This window comes from Urocitellus parryii, chromosome 2 (genome assembly GCF_045843805.1).
Source record: "Urocitellus parryii isolate mUroPar1 chromosome 2, mUroPar1.hap1, whole genome shotgun sequence".
NCBI lineage: Eukaryota > Metazoa > Chordata > Mammalia > Rodentia > Sciuridae > Urocitellus > Urocitellus parryii.
Window position 1 is genome coordinate 102,283,943 of NC_135532.1, and position 20,595 is coordinate 102,304,537.

The following is a 20,595-nucleotide window of genomic DNA, read 5'->3' on the forward strand; positions in this document are numbered from 1 at the left end:
CCAATTGACACCTGACCCCACATTGGGAAGCTGCCTTTGTCAGACCCTGGCTTGTTGCACTACTTTTAAGTCCATAGTTACCAGGTTGGGATCTAAAATGGTTTAACCATAAAGGAGGTTTACTCTTAGGAAGACACTGCCCCCATGTGGCTCAGTATCCTCTAAGATGACACCAGAGTACAGTAACCGATGCCTATTTGTTTTTTAAAACCTGATGACAGGATATGGGAGAATGTGTTCTATATACTGTTTAATAAGGAGAAAGTATATGCTATTTTTTATTTCCACAAAAGACAGGTAAACAAGGAAGCATCGGTGCTTATAAAAGCATGTTCCTATTCTGAGGTTCCTTCCAGGCAGGCTCCAGTGTACTGACATCTCGTGGCCCTGTGGCCTTGCCCTTGGTCATATGCTCAGAAGAGCAGCACAGCATCTCAGTCCATGTCCTCAGGGATGCAAAGCACCTCCATGGCGCATGGTGCTCCTTTGGTTTCAGTGCCTGTGGGATGACAGATGTTCTGCAAGACTTGTGAAGCCAACCCTGCCCCACCCACCATCTGTAAAGAAACAGGGAAAGGAATAGCTACCATATCACTGAGGACCAAGCTAGGTGTCAGGCTAAGAGGTCAGCAGAGGGGTCCCAATATGTCTTAGAATTAAAGAACTAGGAAAACGAGTAACATCTGTTGAGTACTTAAGATATGTCACCAGGTTAAGCTTTACATCCTGTCTCTGCAACATTTCTGTGGAGGTGTGCCCAGGGCTCTGGAACAGTAGATCCCACTTTTCTGACAGCTCTGCTGGGCTTATTGTTTGATGCAGGGGCCCAGGACAGATGCTGGTTTGCACTGGGGGCTTGCACGTCTCCATTCAGAGGCATCACAAGGTCATGGGAATGCAATGGCTTTCAACAGTAGGGCCCAAACCATGTTATTAGTTTGGGGTTATAATGGGCATATCATTATCTCTCCATTTTCACAGATGAAGAAACTGAGGCCCAGAAAAGGTAAGTAATTTTCCAGAAGTTATTTAGCTGATGAATAGTAGAGCCAGGATTCAAATACAGTATCATCGTGTCCTGAACCTTTGTCCCCCGCCCCCATGCTTTCTTAGCAGAAATGCTGGGTAAGTGAAGGCACATGCTGCTCCCCAGAATTGAGAAGATGAGACACATCAAAACAAATAAGCAGAGGAGCAGCATTCCAATCAGGTAGCTTCAAAGTGGTGGGCTGTTCCTTCTGGAACTATCCCCTTTGCTCAATATCACCTGGGGCCAAAGTGAGGTTTGACATCTCCCAATACTCTCCCCAGCACCCCAGTGAGTTCACCCTCCTCTCAGTTCTGAGTGACACCTCCATGCCTCCAGTCATCCCTTAGGTGGATGAAGATGTCCCATGACTGTGAACACATAGGAAATGCATCATAAGCCGTCCCAGGCCAGGTCCTTGGGAACGCTGGCCCCAGCGGGGAATGACTGGAGAGTAACAGGTACTTGGATGTGGCTTGGGTCTTTGATCCACAACAGTCACACTTCCCTGCAGGTTCAGACTCCCTAGGCTCTAGGTGCACTCAGCCTGTTCCTCAATTGCCAGTGGGAATAGTCACCTCAGGGCAGTGGCAAGGACTCAACAAGGGCCAGTGCAGGTCAGCCCCTGTCCACTTTCTGTTGTGGCTGGGTTTGAGACCTTGAAACCATGAGCATAACAAACATTTAGCCAAATACCTTGGGTTAAACCCAAACATTTGGACATACATAGGTTATTACACTTCAGATCTGCACGCAGCCTTCTCCAAGAATGACCTTCATGTCCTTTGGTTTTTCCCAGAGCATTCATGTGGATATTCCCAGCTCCTTCCACCTCACTGCATGCTCAATGCAGATGTAACTTGGGCACAGGAATAGTCCTGGCCAATTCCTCCACTGGTGGCATGAGCTGTCATATGCACTCTGGACCCTGTGGGGTTCTCACCCAGATTTGGAGGTGGTGATGACTCAGGCTGCCTTTCCCAGAGGCTGAGTTCTCTTCATGGAGAAGATGACCTGGAGCTCGTGCCACAGTGGGCTCCAGGAAGAGGGCCCTCCCCTGCAGCCCTTGCTTCTCAGCCCACTAAGGGATTCAGGAAGGGGGAGGCAGAGCACAGGGGACATGCAGGAGCAACACCGGTTTTTGCAGGAGATTTCACTAAGTTGCTAAGACCTTCCCAGTGGTTTTCACAGAGAAATACAAAATGCCTTTATAGTGAAAATAGGATTCCAAGATAAACTAAAGATGTAGTGAGGTACAGAAAGGCATCATTGTTTCTCTATGAAAATATAAGACAGTTTAATATTCATATCCAAGTTACCTGATGACCCATATTTTCAGAACAGAATTTTTTTGAATTAGTTACCAAATGATTACCAGTTCCACACACACCCAAGCACTTAGTCACAAACTCCTATTCACCGAGGTTGGTCTCCCACAGACTGCCTTGGTGACTTACCCTGAGGGGCCTCCACATCTTCATCTGAAAACTTGACACTGGGGAAGAGTAATGCCAGCTCTCTGCTGGCATCTTCTCGGTCGCGGCTCCCATGGACAGCGTTGAAGGGCATCTCTGTGCCATACAGAGCCCGGAGACTGGGGACATCGGTAAAAAGTGAAAGAAACAATTGTTTCATTTGAAAAGAAATGTCTTGCTTTCTGGCAACATGATTTCCAGATACAAATCAGCACTCTGCATTTCTGTGAAATTGCTTTCTTTGTAGAGATACCAAGAACAATAGCGAAGACAGCAGTAGGCAACATTCATTTGGTCCTGGCAGTGGTCTGGACCCCCAGCTGGGTGTTTTACATGCAGAATCTCCTGCAGTTCACCAAAGCCCTCAGGGGAAACCCTGGTATTTCCATTTTAGACAGGTGTAATTGTGTAAGCACTGAGCTGCCATGTGGTCAATATTACTACCATGCACTTGATACAACTATTTAGCTGGGACTTCCTGTGTGTCGAGCAGTGTTCTAAATGCCTCTGTCCTCCAGTGATGGTTATTTTACTTATATCCTCATTTTATAGATGAGAGAACTGAGGCTCGGAAGGACTTGCTTTAGTGACACCCCAGGCTTTCTCACTAGCCCAGCTGCCTTTATATGAATGCTCTCAGCCCCTCACAACTGTAAGTCTGACTGCAGCTCCTTGGCTTCTTGCTAAGCTCCTTTCTGTTGTCTGGTCCTCTCAGCTTCAAAGGCTAAGACATGCAGATTTGGCATTGGTGACACACAGGGCCAAGGAGAAAGCCAAGTCAACTCAGAGCAGTGTGCGAGCAGGGTACTCCAGATTTCAGGGCCTTGGGACACCCTGGGTGGAAGGGGTTGTGTCTATAATGCAGTTTCTCAGGCAACACGGCAGTGTCTCTGGCTTGACAGGCTTGAATGGGGCCCCAAAATCTGTATTCTGGAAGCACTTGGTGGGACCCTCTGGCTGAAGAGAGAATGGTGACCAAGGACCATTGGACCAATCTAGCAGCAACCTTTAGAAGAGGGTAGAGGAGGGGAGGAGGCAGCTCACAGGGGTGCTCAGCAAAGACTGGGCACTGGATCAGAAGGGGATGGCCTCAGGGTCCCCCTAAATTTATAACAATGATGAGGTCTCCTGGTCAACAGAGAGCTTCGTTACCCACAATTCTGCACCGAACACCAAGTGGGGTAGAGGTTTTGAGATGGACGGAAGGACCACAGCTGCTGACATCACCTTTCAGGCTGCTCTCTCCTGGCCACACAGGGGTCACGGGGCCCCATTAGGGTTCGCCAGGCAGTAATCACATCCTTGCTGTCCTTGGTCCTGGTGAGGATAAGGAGATGGCTCGGTCCACTGCACATGTGATGTACCAGCTTTTCAAATGCCTCCTGGGCACAGGGAAGGAAAACTGTTGACATGGGGCAGGGTATACTGGGGCCTGAAGAGGGTCAGAGAATCCATCCTACCCACAGGATAAGAGGGAGTCAGTGAGCAGCCTTGCTGGTGTGTGCCTGTGGACACTTAGCCATTTCCTGGCCACCTCTGCCTGTTGTGGGGAAGATGGTGGTAGTGACCCCCCACCCCCAGAGAACCCAGAAAGGTGAGCCTTGAAGACCAAATATATGGAAATTGTGTTGATGCTGCAAATCCAAGGGGTAGGATGTAACTAAGTGTTTTGTTGTTTTGAGATGCTTCTCAACCCTTCTTCTTTCTTCAAGTACCAAGGCTCTGGCTCCTCTTTGGGGAACAGCTCTTCTCCATTTCATTTGGTCCTACTTTGACAACCATGATGCTTAGCACCCCCAACGCACCTCTAACCTGAGAGGTAGGGGCTGTGACCTCTGCTAGGTCAACTAGACTCCCAAGGAGGTGAGTCTGAAGTAAAAGCAAATGGAAAGCAGCTGAATCTGGGTTGTCTTAAGTTTTGTGTTGTAAGGCTTTGGCTTCTGAGCTCCCTTCATTCCTTTTCTCTCCAAGCACTTTGTTCATTTTTTTTTTTTTTGTTAATTCTGTGAGCTACAGAGTACCCATCTAGTAAATTCTTTATTTTGTTACTTAGTGTCAAAATCTTTTCCTTGAACTGATAAAAGCTATGACTGTGATTCTGAGTGCAAATTCATGACCCACTTGCTATTCATATCCTTGTCCTTCATAATGTTCTATCATCTCTCAAACTACTGTTAATCTATAGGCATAATGTTGGAGGAGGAGAACGTGGTAAGCATATGGGAGCAGATGAGCTGACCTCTCCAGCTCTGTGTTGGTAGAAAAGACGCATTTCTGCCTCGGTCATGGTTCTCTCTTCGTTTGTTAGAATGTCAAACCCAGCTTCTTGGATCTATAGAACATATATAAGTATTCTGAAAGGGTAAATCAAATCCAAATGTGCATTTAAATTAGTTGAAATTTAAAAAATAAAGATAAGCAACTTTAAAAACAGTGAGGACCCTCATTCCCCCAGCATCTGTCCCAATCAGATTTGAGTTCCAACCCTATGGAATCCTCCTTTCCTCAGCAGGAATCCACTGCCTGCTACCCCATCCCTACTTATCCAACAGAGAGGAAATGAGGACAGTTGTGCTTGGTAAGTGTTTCCCCTTTACCTTCATAATAATCTCATCAGTCTTTCCATGGACCACTGCATCTGGCTTAATGATTGCCAAGGTACAGGTCTCCTCTGATGATACTGAAATAAGCCAGGGGATGTGCAGTCAGATTTTGGTGTTTGAGGCACTAAGAGGCCACTTGAGGGGACAGTGCAGCCTCTACATAGGTTCCATTGCAAACCATGTTCCAGGCCAAGGCTTGAGCTCCTGGTTCTCTCCCCTGGCCTCTTTGCTTACCCTGCAGACCCTGACTCTAGTGGATGCACCCACCTAATTCAACTTCAGCTGGGCTGTGGGGGACAGTACTTGGTCCCTGGATCAGGGGACACACAGGTAAGAGGATTGCTGCGAAATTAGGAACAGGAAGGCAGAAACAACTCAATGGGTAGGACTGGGAACAGAGTTGCACAGAGGGTGCTGGAGCAGAGACAACACGGGCCCAGGAATCCTCACCCCTTCCCATTAGCTCCTGAAGACTCTGAGCCTCTAACTGCTATCTGCCGTATTCCCCGCTCTGCTGGCTCCTTGTCTCTGCCTCTTTGAACCTTTCCTGCCGTGTGGTAAGTATGGCTGCCCCAAGTCCTGAATCAGCATGACTTTCCAGCTCCAGCACATGCTACCAAACTGCAGCTTCAGTGCTCTACCAGTGAACTCATCTTCTTGATCCAAGGCACCACCCAAAGCCCACTGGCTAGTCTACGGGTTGGCTGCCCTTCAGTCAGTGCCCACCCGTCCAATCAGATGTAGCAATGAGAAGAAAAGAGTCCACTGCTTAGGCCAGGTTCTGGAAAGGTCTATAAGGAAACCAAAGTCTGTCCACAAGCCCATCTCCATCACACTCCTGCTTCTGTGGCCTTGGTGTATTACCTGCTCTCCCCACAGGATCAGCATACCCCCCTCATCTATTTTCTGTTTCTCAACCTTTATACTTGATTATGTTGCAGTGAAACAAAACAATATCTACATATAAAGAGGACCTTTGGCTCTGGAAATCTGAATAAGGTGCTGAAAATACATGTGGGTAAGTGAAGTCTGGGTCCTAGTCTGTGACACTATTGGTTGATGGTGGAACCTATATGAGGGGTCCTGGTGGGGCCCTTGAAGGATGCGCCCCTCTCCTCCCATGCTGTGCTCTTACCACAGGCCCACAAGTAGCAGGCCCAATCAGTCATGGACTGAATCCTCCCAAGCTGTGAGCAAAATAAATATTTCACCTTTATAATATAATCAATTATTTCAGGTATTTGTTACAGTGACAGAAACTCAACAGTATAAATCATTTTAAGCAATCAAACCTGTCAATTTTCCTGGGATTACCAACATGCTATGAGCACTTAGTCTTTTATAATAAATCCTGTTATACATTGGCTGACTCACAAGACCACCTGGAGGGTAGAGTGAGAAGAGGCCTAAGCAGGGCCCTGGAGAACTCTAGCTGGAATGAAACTCAATGAAGGAGATGCTGAGGAGGGGCCAGGGATGTGAAGGAAAAGGAGAAGAGTCATGATACCTTAGTGCCCAAAAGAGAGAACAGTTTCGAGAAGAAGACGCTATGAATATCATCCTGCTCTGCAGGGAGATCCCACAGAATATGGACCTGGCACCAAGGAGGTCCAGTGCCCCCTGTGGGCACCCTTTCAGGAAGCAATGGGTACACCCAGAATGCAGCAGGTCTAGCACGAGTGGAGGGTGAGGGGTGGCCCCAAGAGTATGGACAAAGTTCAGGAAGCTTGGCTGTGAAGGAGACGGCTCAGGACAAGGACAAGGTTTTGTGTGGTTTTCCAGGTTGGAGAGACTTGGGAGGAAATCATGGAGGAAGAAAGAAAGAGGAGATAATGCAAAAAGGAGGCAAAGAATGTTTCCTGCAGAATCAAATGGCTGATTTTCTTTTTGCACTTGATGTTTTTTTGCTTTCCTAAGCCACAACTCCAAATAGCCTTATTTAACAAACAAAAAACACTTAAAAACAGTCTCTCTACTTTGTGCAATAATAATTTAAAAACCTGCTTTTGTGTACAACCAGAGATATGAAAAATCGTGCTCTATTTGTATAACATGAATTGTAATGCATTCTGCTGCCATATATAACAAATTAGAATAAAACATTAAAAAAAAACCCTGCATTTGTCATCAGCTCAGTTCCTGAACTTGATCCTGGTTCCCTGGCATCTCAGTTGCCACCAAGAGACGCCTTCCCAGCAGTAACCTAACTCCCAGCTGTCCTCACTGGCCAGCCAAGTTGCCCGTGAGTGAAAATGAGTTGATGCTTCAGCAGTAAGGGAAGAAGAGCGCAGAGCTGGGGAGGGAAGGTTTTCTGATGTTTGAGAAAGAGATGATTCTAATAGAAACTCGAACTTTCCAGATCAGCCAACGACCAAGGAAACACCAGCATTATTGCTTTGCATGACCAATTCTTCTACCCTCCATGTAACACTTAACAGAGGCCTGGTGATTGCCACGAAATCCATGCTTGTTATATTTGAATCATGATCTGAAAGCTGTGAAATGTAGCCAAGATGCTTTTATAGGGCAGAAGGGAGATTTGACCACAGAACATTTGAACTCAGGTGACTGGAGACATTTCATGGTCAATATTGCCAGAGTCCAGATAGCTCAATGACCTGATTACTCACATCAGATCTGAACCTCCTTTGCCTTTGGCCTTGCTCATTGGTTCTGCACTCACCCACATCCTCATCTTCTCCATCGTTTCTTTCATGGAGAAAATATTCGTCTTCATCAGAAAGAGCCTCATCTTTAATCTAGTACAAATTGGTCAGGAACAGAAAATAGTTAGCCAACTTAAATTACCCCTAAGACCTTCAAAACCCTACAGAAATGACAAAAAAAAAATAAAGCTACAAAAGGTGGAACTAGTGGCAAGGGCAAGGTGATGAAAGTCCTGGAGACTTACAAGATCCTTTTTAGTAGCAGGGTGATGGGTCACAGAGAGGACCAAGAAATTCATGCTGATCTTAAATGTTAGAGTTTGCCTCTTTTCATAAGCATTAAGTAGAGACTAAGGAAAAATAGAAAGTTGGCAAGAGAAAGAATTAAACTGTAAGTAAATGTTAAGTGATAGGCTAAACAGTGCAGAGAAGTAGAGGGAGAGATCATTGTTCCCCAGAAGAGGCATATAAGAATGGAAGCATTTGCAGATTTCTTTCTTGAAGAAAACTGGTTTGGGGAAAAATATGATTCAATGCTAATTCATTCCATTAAAAAAGAGCTTTGCTATTTGGAATTGAATAAGAAAACTTGAGCAGTTTAGCAGATTACAAAAGCACCTGGAAATACTGTGTGTTGGTTTTCAAAAGCAGACAATTATTTGTGAAGAATGTGTAGTCTGTGTTATTGTGGAAGTAATCAAAATCACTAGCTAGGCTGATCCTGTTTTTATAGTAATGACAGCTTGGTTTCTAAATTAAGGGGATTACAAATAAAACCTTCAGGAACTTGAGTTTATGGGTCACCCAGAGAGACTTTACCCCAAGGCTGAGTGGGAGACTCTTCCTTGTTATCATTTGGATAGGTGTCTCCCAAAAGCCCAGGTGTTGAAGGCTTGGTCCTCAGCTTGGCGCTATTGGAAGGTAGTGGAATCTATAAGAGGAGGGGCCTAGTGGGAGGTCTTAGATCATTGGAAGGGAATTGTGAGACAACATGGTCTCTTCTCTGCCTTCGTGAGGGAAAGTTTCCTCCATTGCATGTTTCCATCATAATGTACTGCCTAACCACAGGTCCAAAAGCAACATGCCCTACTGATCATGGACTGAAGCCAGCCCCTAAAACTGTGAGCCAAAATAAACCTTTCCACTTTTTAAGTTGATTATTTCAAGTATCTTGTTATAGTAACAGAAATCTGACTAACATACCACTACTCAATTCTGTAAATTTATTTTCCTTTCTGAACTAATGGTTAAAAATTGAAGTGGAGGGTGAAAGAAAAATGAATAAAAGAAATTAAAGGGTCCTGGTTGAAGGGGACAGCTTTTAAAAGGCTTCAAAATGCAGATATATCACAGCATTGTGCACTCTCAGTGAGGAACAGATCCAATGTGGGACATTCATGAAACTTTCCTCTCATAGCTCCAAGAAAATCAGGTGAAGGTGGGAGTGGGGGGACTGCTGGCTTCCCATACAAGCAGACATAAGTTTGTTGTTTGTGGAAGTGACCTCTACTTACCACTTTCCGTTCTCTGCCTTCAGCTAGCACCTTCTTTTCAGCCTCCAGTTGGTCGAGGATGGTCTTCTCCAGCAGTGGAGCATTTGCTCCCCTGACCACAGCCACCAGTTCTCCTCCCTATAATAAACCGCACACCTCATGAGAGCGTCTTCACACGTTAATCTCTTTCAACATTGGGAGTGTTTAAGAGTATGCCCGGGTCAAAGTCCATTGACCCCAGGCCCACAGCCTCTACCACCCGTTTCCAACATGGGATATTCACTTCTTCTGCCACCTTCTGGGGCCCTCCCCAGTAAAGTCAAGTCTGCTTTAGATCTGCTTTAGTTCCTCAGGTCTGCTCTTAGTTCTAAAATAATCTCTCGCTGTGATCTCTACCTTCCACCTTGTGCCCCTCCTTTCAAAGCTTCCTTCAGGGCAACTGGTAGTTAGTTAAAGGAGGAACAGTACACAAAAAGTTGGGGGTGACTTACATATAGCCTATTTTTTAACAAATATTTATTGAGCACTTACTATGCCAAGCACCCAGGCAGAGGCACACACCCTGCCCCAGAGGGGCACTAAACTTGAATAGGCACTAAACTTGAAAAGACATAGTCACTGAATGAATGAAGGATGGAGTAATCATTCCAAATAGACAATTAGGCTATGATAAGGTAATCACTTTAATAGGGGAACTTATAAGGTGTTTGGAACTTGGGGAAAGAATTCCCAACACTGGCTGGGGTAGTCAGGGAAGACCTCACAGTGGAGGTGTGTTTAGGGTGAGCCTGAATTCTCTGTTTCACTTTACAAGAGTCTCTATATGCAGTACCCAAAAGGAGTGAATCTGGAGAGAGGGAAGGCCTTGTAAAGCGAGCTCCCTTACATTTCCAGCCATCCTGTAGTGGCCCATAATAGAGTTGGAGATTGAGGCTTGTGTTCCCACCCAGCCAGGAATGGTTTATATGCTTTCATCACCAGGGACTTACACAGCCAAACCATTGTGAAAATGATCCCCTTCCTGCGCTTGAGCTCCGTCTGGTGTGGCCACAGACACTCATCTCTGATCTTCCCACTAATCCCTCCCTTGCCCCAATCTTAGTTCATGGTATAACTTGAGTCTCTACCGAAAACTGAAGCTCAAATGTTTCGTTATGTTTCCCAACTTGTAAGACTTGCAAGGCTGTAACAAGCCCAGGAGGCCTACGTTTTCCAAACTAACAACCCTGGCCTGGCTCTCAGGAGCCCTGGGAGAGAAGATCCCACTTTCTCTTAATACAATGAGGGGCTGGACTGGGTTGGAAATAGCCTGTTATTCCATTTCCTTCAGGTATAGCAGTTGGCCTCAACCTGGGAAGCCAGATCTGACATTGGGCCCTAAGGGGCATGGAGTGGGGCTATGGATGTCACACTCAGAGACATCCACATTAGATTGTCAGAACACGGTGCCATATAGCTTTCCTCAATAGTCTCTCATGTTTCTTCACATTTTATGATTGAAAAGATGAATGCAGAGCTTGTCTGCCCCATAAGGAAGTATTCATTTTTGCTAAAATTTCCTCTTTATGAACAGAGGATAGAAATCTTCAAACCCTGTGCTCTGAGAGTGAATCCATAGTCTAATGTGTACAGGAGCCAAGAAGGAGCATGGGTATTTGAGTGACTCATTCTTTCCCAAGTACGGCCAGTCAGGATGGCTGCCCCAGCCAACCGTAACCACCAGAGAACTGTGTCCTCTCTCTCCTGGGGAGTAGGGATGACCTGAAGGCCACTGTCCTAAACAGGGTCAGGATGGTGTGTGTCATCAGGTCTGAGGGAATAATGACATTGAGTTGCATCTATTTGAAAGCTAATGATCTGTAACCATCAAATAGTTCTTATTCTACAGATGTACTTACTGCATAAAACAAAAAGGTTGGCGCACACTTCCCTCGGTATTTTTCGAGGACATCAAGACAATCTGCCTCTGCCTAAAGAAGACAAACTGTCAGCAGGCACCCACTGGACCTGGGCACAGGGCCCTGGGAACTCCATACCCCCCGTGACCAACCTCCCCAGGTGAAGCCCAACTTGCTCTCCTGCTGCTCACTCTAATCACAACTGTCCTGTCAACATACTGGTAATTGTGAAAAGTGTACTTCCTTAAAGAGTCTAATGAGGAGGAAAAAGACTTTCTCTTTCTCTCACCCAGCTGCTCCACCAGTCCAAGGAAACTCCACCATCTGGTGTCCTTCTGCAGCCATGACTGGCAACAGCAGACATGAAAAATCCTCAGACATTGCCTTTGATGTCTGATGAACCCACTGTATGTAGACACCACAGATCCCCCAGGGGAGCCAATCAGCAACACCCTTCCTATAGAAGCACCAAATCTGAGTCCCAAGGAGAGACTGAGTCCCAAGTGGAGAGTCCTGGAAATCCAACTTCTTGAGAGATCAGTGTATGTTATATTATCTCCTGTCTTCACTGTCTGTGAACCTTGAACCCATGCAGCATATGAACAGTGTCTCTTGCACACTTCTCTGAAATTTATTTCCATTTCCACACATGAAACAAAGCAAGCATTTGCTATAAGGTCCCCTTTATGAAACAGTGGTTGGAAATCTTGAAACATGGTGCTCTGAAAGTGATGTTTCAATCAATAGTGTTCATGAGACCAGGAGTATATGCATAGGAGTGACATGGATTCCTTCCTTTCACACAGCATAAAGAGACTGCCTGAGCCAAAAGGACTGCAGGGGGTGGAGGGGTAAGGATCTCTACATCTAGAGAAATTAGAAGGCATCATGACAATGTCAACAGTGTTTTATGACCTTTTGTTTGGAGGGAATCTTACTAATGCAAAGTGCAGAAGGTCCAAGCCAACCTCAATCCTCATCTTCTGGAAGAGGCTTACCACAGGTTTGCAGGGGCCACACCAGCCTTGGTAGACATCAACAACTGTGAGGAGCCAAGAAGCAGGGTCAGCAGGCACCCTACCCTCCAGACAGGCACAGCCATTCCCGTACATTCTAATGCCCTCAAGTCTCATCTGTTTGCAGGGATACTTAATGGTTAAAGGAGTTTTTTATTCCATCAGACTGTGAGCGAGCATGGAAACCACTGTCCCTTGTTCTTATGAACTCAGTATTCTGAATTCAAAACATATTGAAGAAAGTATGGCAGAAAATAATTTTCTTACAGTGGCCTCTTTACCTTACAGATTTTTCAGGCTACATTCAGGGTCAAACCTGGCACAGGGTGACCCTCAATGATTATCTGAATTGGACTGAAACCATCTGTTCCAAAAGAAGAGCCATGAAGGTTACTGTGGGTGACCAGTCAGCATATAATTGACTTACCTACTCAAGAGTAAACACAATTTTAAACTTTTCCCTGATTGATAAAAGCCATTTGCTTTGAGTAAAATAATTTATTTTATAAAATCAGTACTTTTCTCCTGTAAAGAGAACTTGTTGGAGAATGAGATGGGAACTTGGATTCCATTATCTTTTTTGATCCCGATCTATAGAGGGTGTCATGGCTAGGCAGGCTCAACCAACTCTTGTGTACCAGATATATGCAGGAACTGCCCAATCAGGAGGCAGCAGCAAGAGCTAGACTGTCACTTACTGGAGGCCACATTGTAGAGGAGTGTTTTCAAGGAGCCTCACCACTTAAGAGTTTGTGCCTAATCCACACAGGTGGGTATTTCCATTCAACAGCTACCATAACCTAGTTATAGGCAAATAGTGTAAAAATTGCTTATAATTTATTAGGTCTACCAGCTTTAATAGCATGCAATTTTTAATTTTTTAATGCAGATTTATATTTCCATACTTTCACATCAAGTGAGTATGATTACTCTAACAAACTATCATGACAAAAATTAAGCATAGACTCTGGTGGCACAGCATTAACACCATTTTATACTAGCCAGAGAAGGCATCCTTCTGGGTGGAGGGCAGGTGTACTGGGCATTGCAGAAATGCTGGCCATGCATGGGTAGAGAAGTAAGCATGCTGCAAAGCCTGGGCAGCTAGGCACACACAGGGGGAATTCAGGGATCCTGGGCTGCCTGCCCTATCAGACCTGCCCAGGCCTGTGTGATGGGAAATGGTGGTGGGGGCTCATTGGAGAAGTCTGAAATGTGAACTTGAAGACCTCCATCTGGATTTATGTGGCCATAAGGAAGGAGTCACAGTAAGTTTCAGAGAGGAAAGGAACCTAACTTTTCTTGAGCCAAAGCAAGCATCTGTGCTTTGCTTTTTTCTCAAAAAGCCCACTGAGTTGAGAATCATCCCAAGATAGAGATGAAGAAACTAAAGTTCATAGAGGTGAAGCTGCTGGCCAAAGGTAAGAATTCCACACAGGGTGGTTTATAAACAACAGACAGCTGTTTCTCACAATTTTGGAATATAAGAAGGCCAAGACCAAGACTGGCAGTTTTGGCGAAAGCTGTTGTGTTCACATGTGTTGGAAGGTGAAGGACAGGAGGGACAAACTCCCTCCATCAAGCGCCAATCCCATTCTTGAGGGGAAGAGCCCTCAGGGATCCACTTCTTAATGCCACCATTTTGGCCATTAAGTTTCAACACTGGAGTTTTAGAGGAGACATAGTCAATCCCTAACCTAGCAGAACCAAATACTGTGCCTGGCTCTCTCAGGTCACAGGACGCGTTCTTTCAGCTGCTCCTGGAAAGAAGGAAGACACGCCAGTTCAAGAGCAAGGGCTGGCTCAGCAGGCAGCAGCATTTTACAGAATGTGAGACCTAGGCTGGGTGGGAGGGGAGGCAGCCAGACAGGAGCTGCAGTGGGGTGAGAGGCCAAAGAGGTGGGGACCACAACCTCTGAAAAAGGAAGTGGAGATGTGGATGAACACCAAGGGGTGTGAAAGGGACTCCACCTCTGAGCCTGGCAGAAAAAGACCTGGGTGGAGTTGGAGAGAGAGTTGAAGGGATGGGGAATGTTGAACTAGTTCTAGTTGGGCTGGTTTTCTGGTGCTAACCAAGAGATTGCACAGGTAACCAGACACTCAGAAGGAGAGCAGGGGCAGAGAGGGGGCTTTGGCCTCCTCAGTGTCCAGGTGGAGGGATCAGACGCTGGGCTTGAGAACAGGACTCACAATTGGCCAATGTTTGGATTTCAACACTCTATGGTGATGTGGGCGGAGGCAAGAAAGCATTTGAGTCAAACTAGGAGGGCAGGTTCTACTGCAAAGAAAGACAGTGGGCCTGGATCAGCTTAAAATCCCCAGGCAGTATTTGCATCGACAGTTCACCTGCCACTTCTACCAGCTTCTAGTCCCCTCTCATTCTCCTTGGCTCTTGGCAGGAGCCATGGGAACAAACTCCACCAACTTAGGAGATAGTCAGGTGGGGCCTGAGGGACGCTGGAGAGGGCATTAGGAGGTTGACTCCTAATGGCAGGAAGCAAAATGGAGAAGACCCCTGGAAGAAAGGGCAGAGATAATGAGAGTGCCTGAACCGTGTGACCTGACTAGACTCGCATGTTTGAAGGCAGGTGCAAAAGAGCCAGCACAGGAAGACTCCCAAGACCATTGTTGACCTTGGAAGCAAGTTTCTGCTGGCCCCATGGAGAACGAGCATCTATACTGTGTGTGTGTGTGTGTGTGTGTGTGTGTGTGTGTTTTCATCTAGCTGCCTGATGATCAGGGGCCAGGAGGAGCCTGGCTGCCTACAAGGCCCTAGAGCATTAGAGCAGGCTTGGCAGAGTCAGTGTTTGGTATGGTGTTGGTGCTTAGCAAGATAGCTGGCATGCAGGAAATTATCAGGAAATCACTGCTGCTGAAGAAACAAGCAGTGGTTGTCTCACCTTGGAGTTGGGTTCCAGTTGCCCAGACAGAACACAATAATTCAGTCTTGGCACATTGAAAAGGCTTTATATAATTCCTCAAATCGGAGCGTGTGGCAGTACTCACACCCACACAAATGGATCAATGAAACCAGCATTTATTTAGCATCCACTTGGCCCAGGTCTGGGAAGGTGGGCTATAGATGAGAGATGAGAGTGCCAGTGCTGTGTGTTAAGAATCTAATGGCACCCACATGGATGGGGGTGAGGGGCTTGACAGAGTCCAGGGGCTCCTGAACCATACAAAGTTTCCGCAAAGATTTCACCCAGGGAGGCTACTTTGGAGCTGGGTCTGGGAAGGAGAAAGCTCTCAACAGGCTGAGATGAGTCATGATATGCCAAGGAGTAGGGACAAGAGTCCTCTTCCCCATGTGGAAGAGTCATCCAAATGGGGTGCAGAGACATGGATAAGAACAGATAGAAGCAGACATGCAGAGAATAACAGAGCCCAGAGGTAATCTGGAGAAAGATATCTAGAGGGAGAGAAAGGAATAATGAGTGCGAGGGAGGTAGTAACCTCTAAGATGTCTCCAAAGATCAGCTTCTTGGTACTCCCTGGGCTGGACCTAGTGGGTTTCTAGTGATCAGAAGAGGGCAGGAGGATATCACTTTCAAGATTAGGTTAATAAGGACTGACTTCCATCACATGTGCTCCCAGAGCCCTGCTTTAAAGGAGCAAGTTGCCATGTCCTGAGCAGTCTCATGGAGAAACTGATAACAAGAAATTGATGTCTCTGGCCAACAACTAGTGAGGATTTGAATCCTGCCAACAGCCACATGAGTGGACCTGGAAGTGGACCTTCTAAATTTGGCCAAAAGCTTAGAAGCCAATCTGCCCCAAATTGAGCTTTAAAACCTTCCAACAACTGTACTCCTGAGCCAGAGGCACCCAGCTAAGCTGCATCTGAATTTCTGACTCACAGAAACTGTGGGACAATAAATGTTTGTGGTTGTAAACCACTAGTTTTGGGCAGCAACAGATGACAGATACAAGAAGGATAAGAACAAGGAGGCCCCTGGGCAGTGGCTATGCTACTTCCTAGTGATTACTGTGCTGTTCCTGGTTCCAGTGCCTTATGATGCCTGGCTCTTCCTCCTATCTGAGAGTTCCAAGAGATCCCCATTTTCCTTCTAATGCATTCTCCTTTTGTGCCTCAGGTAATTAGAAGAAGTTTCTGTAACTGAATACCAAACAACCCTGAGAATGACAATCAGCTCTAAAATAAGGAAACCCTGCTTTCTGACAGTACTGACTCATTTCCTGAACCAAATTTATGATGTTCAAGCCAGATATAAATACAATACCCATCTTTCTCCTCAGGAATTTGTTCTAAAACCCCTAGAGGATGCCTGATACTTCAAATAGTACCCAACATTTTATAAGCACTTCAATACCATGACAGTCTTTTGGATAACTAAGCAGGATACTCAAAAGACTAACGGGCAGGTAGCATATACAGTGTCGATTCACTGAACAAAATGATGATTCATGTCCCATCAACCCATGGGATGATGTAAGAGTCCATCATGCTATTCAGAATGGTGTATGTTTTAAAATTTATGAAATGTTTATTTCTGGAATTTTCCATTTAATGTTTCTGAATTGTGGTTGACTGCAGGTAACTGAAACTAGAAAGCAAAACCACAGACAAGGGGAGAACTACTGTACACACAGACACAAAGAAAGCACCTGGCTGTTTATGAGGCTCAAGGTTATAGGAAAAGGTTATTGCAGCCTTCTCTTTATGGCTCAACACTTCAATCAACATTCTTGAAAAAAATGGATCTGAAAAAATATATTTTATTTTGAATTACCAGTTAGTCCTTTGGAACTCAGCATTTCTTCCCAAAGCTCCTGGGTGCTGATGTTGACCTAAATTCAGAGAATCAAATGCTGTAACACCGAGGGCACAAATGGGGAAACAATTTCATGAATTTTGTTTTTCTCCAAAATACTTAGAAATACATTCAAGTTTTTCTCTCTCCCCAATCTTCTTTAGTCCTTCCCTTTCTTCCTGTTTCTTTCCCCCAGGGTAAAAAAAAAAAAAAAAAAAACACTAAACTAAGAGTGATATATATTATAATTAGCATTTTAAAAAATGTTACATGTTATTTCTTCAGAAACAGTATATAAAATTTCTTGGTGTCTTTAAAATGTACATGAACAGTATAATACTATAGCTTTCCTTTTGCAATTTATATTTTCACTCAGTATCACAAATAATTAAGAGTTGAATTTATTACTATTCATTCACTTCTTTTTTCTTTTATCTAAAAAGAGTTCTGGTTTATATTAGACATGGAATTCAAGGAGAAGTGCATATTATCCCTCTTCATTAATAGTAGACATTTTTATAAAGTATACAGAATGTATTTTACTTTGAAACAATTTTAAACTTACAGAAATTTTGCAAGTACATTATAAAGTATGTGTGAGGGTATACTTTGTTGATATTTGAAAGGAGATTGTTAGCCTGATATTCCATCATTCCCAAATACATTATCCTATATATCCACAATAAAATCATCAACATCAGGGGGAAAAACACTGATATACTCTTACATTTAATCCTTACATGCCATTAAAGTTTTACCAATTGTCCCAATAATGTCCTAGATAGCAAAGGAGGTAATCAGAATCCCACACTAGTCAAATCTCTTAGCATCAATTCACCTAGAATAATTCTTAACTCTTTTATTTTCAAAATCTCAAAACTTTTAAAAACTATATGCCAATTGTTTTGTAAAATGGTGTGTCTAGTTCCTGCTGATTAGGTTCAGGTGGTACATCTTTAGATTGGTTGGAGTATTAGAGAAGCTGAAGAGAGTTCCTCTCCTTACATCCAATCAGGTGATACACAATTTCCATCTGCCGATTAACCACCAGAACAAGGTGCTACTCTCAGACTCCTGCACTAAAAAAACCACTCTCTTTCCTCTTGTAATTAATAATTGGAATACCATGAAAATTACAAATTTTTTTAATACAAGTATGCTAAAGTCTGTATTCCTATAAAAGGATAGGATACATTATCTGTAATAAGGGCAGGAATCATGTAACATCTGCAAGTCCTCTGTGAGAAGTCTCTTTTTTTAAGAAAGCATACTCCTGACTTTTTGTTTCTATGACAAAAAAAAATCAGGATATAAAATTTCTTAGTGTCTTTAAAATGCATATGAACAATATCATACTGTAGGTTTCCTTAAAAGAGGTAAGAGCCTTAAACATCTGTCATCCTGGAGGCACAACTACAGTCCTGGGGCAAATGACAGGAGAGATCAGAAAAGCTCCCACTCCCGCCCAGAGGCTCAACTGTAAGTCACTGGCAAACTCTCTGTGGCCCTTCCTGTCATGGAATGAGCTACATCACCTCTGGGCCCAGGACTCTGGGTAGCTGAAGAATCTCACCCCTAGAAGAAGGGCAGGAGGAGAACAGAATAGAAACTATTTGAACTTCACTAAGCCCCACGTTTAGTAGAGAAATAATGGGAAATGTGTTAACACCTTTGAACAGATTGCCTCAACATCCTATCATTTCTGATTCTTAGTCACAGAAGGAAACCCAGAGAGAGGACAGGGTTCCTAGGATGGCAGACCCTAGGCACTGCTTTCAAGAGGTTTACTTTATACGTAGGTGATACACAGATTCCTTGGTGTGAGTGGGGAGGGGCTGCTGCTCCCCCTTCTCCTCAGCAAATGGTACTTAGAGCTCTGAAGAATACACATGAAAAAATAATATTGCTAACATATTACCCCCAATGGGGATATAGGACATAAACCTATGAGATGATAATCATACGGGCCAATAACATCAGAGAAACCACAGAAAGCATTCAGACTGATCTGGAAACTTCCAAAAGAATCTCATTACAACTCTGCAAGTTATGTATTCCTCCCCTCCCCATTTATATAAAGGATATGGGACTCATATACGCTGAAAAAAAATGATACACACAGAAAAAGTGGGAGGGCAAGGTGCTCAGAATCTACTACAGACAGAAGATTCCCACCTTCAGAGTCCTAGAATAGCAAAGCCAGAAGACCCTTAGGGATATCACACACACACCCTCATCCCACAGATGGGCAAGCCATAGCCCAGAGAAGTTATGTAATATATTTTAAATCACAGAATTGACTTAGAGAAAATTTCAAGAAGTATATCTGGCTTCTGCAGCCTAAGCATGTATCTTTTGGGGTTCAGTTGATTTATGAGACATTCTAAAGCTTGTTTTTAAATGTACCCATATTACAGATCATTCAATGATCTTATGACAAAGAACTCTCTCCCAATTCCAGGGCCCAGGCATGCATGTTTTTACCATAGCTGTAGAATCACCCGATACTTACTGTCCAGGACCAAGAAGAAAATAAGAGGTAACAAAAACTTACAGTTTCACTTGTCTTAAGTGCAAATGAAGTTAGGCACTCTGTATAACAAATGCTCATCACATAATACATCTCAAAGCATATTGTTAATAAGCGAAGAGAACAGTGATGGAGAAATCTGCACAAAGCACAGAGGTACAGAGCCATGCCCAAACTCAAAATCATCTATATCATATTCTCCATGCAAGTTTCCATGTTTCAGCAAAGAAGTTCAACTATCACCTGGGAATTATGCTGGGTAATCTTTCCTTAGTTTTGATTTGTGATAACGCATGTTCGGGTCCTTACGGTTGTATATGCACTATAAGCAAAAAAGCTTTTGCCCAATTTTGTTTATATATATTTATGCATAAAAAGTTTGTCATCACGAGGGGTCCGAGATAATTTTTTTTTAACTTTAAGACATAAGGGTAGAAAACTCAAGTTCTAGAATACCGTTACATACTGCTAGCAAAGAGAACATAACTTTCATACTGCACCCTCCCCTTCTCTCCCCTCCACACCACACCACACTCCAACCCTAACCAAGTGCTAGAAGCTAGCGCCCCTGGAGGCTTACCTGCAAAACAATTTCCTTCTTCTTGCTGCCCATGGTTCTGCAAAGAAGACGAAGCCCTGTTACCGTCTGGGCCCTTCTGGCAGCGGACTCCCTATAACCGCTGTGCCAATCAGCATGCGCAGAGCCTTCTTCACAAAGCCCCCCGCCCCCTTTTTAAGGTGCTTCTAAGTGGCAGCAAATCAAGTCTCTGATAGCAAATGAACACCGCCTGAGGGGAGCGGAGCCTGCAGGCCACAGTGGGCGACCCGCCAGGAGGTTTTCTGGGGATCTGCGAAGCCCCTTCGCCACCCCGGATCCGGGCTCAGCTGGAGCAGCCCGTCACACACCCGAGGGCTGGGGGGGGGGGGCGGTAATAGGGGGTGGGGAGGAGAGGATCCTGTTGTCCGCGCGGTTCCCCACGTACTACCGGGAAGCGGCCACTGCGAACGACCTCTCCACCGGTACTCAGTCCTCTACGCGCCGGGAGTCTCCAAACGACTCTGCTACTAACCCGCTACGGTCGTCCTGGCAACCCAGCACCCCGCCCAGCCGT

The 20,595-nt window shown here is 44.8% G+C and overlaps 1 protein-coding gene and 1 long non-coding RNA gene across 2 annotated transcripts; one reads left to right on the forward strand and one right to left on the reverse strand.

Moving 5' to 3' along the window:
- Positions 1-359: 359 nt before the first annotated feature.
- Nme9 (NME/NM23 family member 9) lies at positions 360-20,122 on the reverse strand. The gene is made up of 11 exons (XM_077795283.1): positions 20,064-20,122; positions 16,933-16,990; positions 12,101-12,204; positions 11,163-11,234; positions 9,286-9,402; positions 7,789-7,864; positions 5,100-5,182; positions 4,742-4,834; positions 3,730-3,884; positions 2,485-2,621; positions 360-499 (listed from the first exon to the last, which is right to left on the reverse strand). Exons 1-11 carry the CDS (start codon positions 20,094-20,096, stop codon positions 435-437), a joined length of 993 nt encoding a protein of 330 aa, XP_077651409.1. The 5' UTR covers positions 20,097-20,122; the 3' UTR covers positions 360-434.
- Positions 2,587-4,668, forward strand: LOC144253312 (uncharacterized). The gene is made up of 3 exons (XR_013343264.1): positions 2,587-2,633; positions 3,055-3,154; positions 3,969-4,668. It is a non-coding gene; the product is annotated as an uncharacterized LOC144253312 (long non-coding RNA).
- Positions 20,123-20,595: the final 473 nt, after the last annotated feature.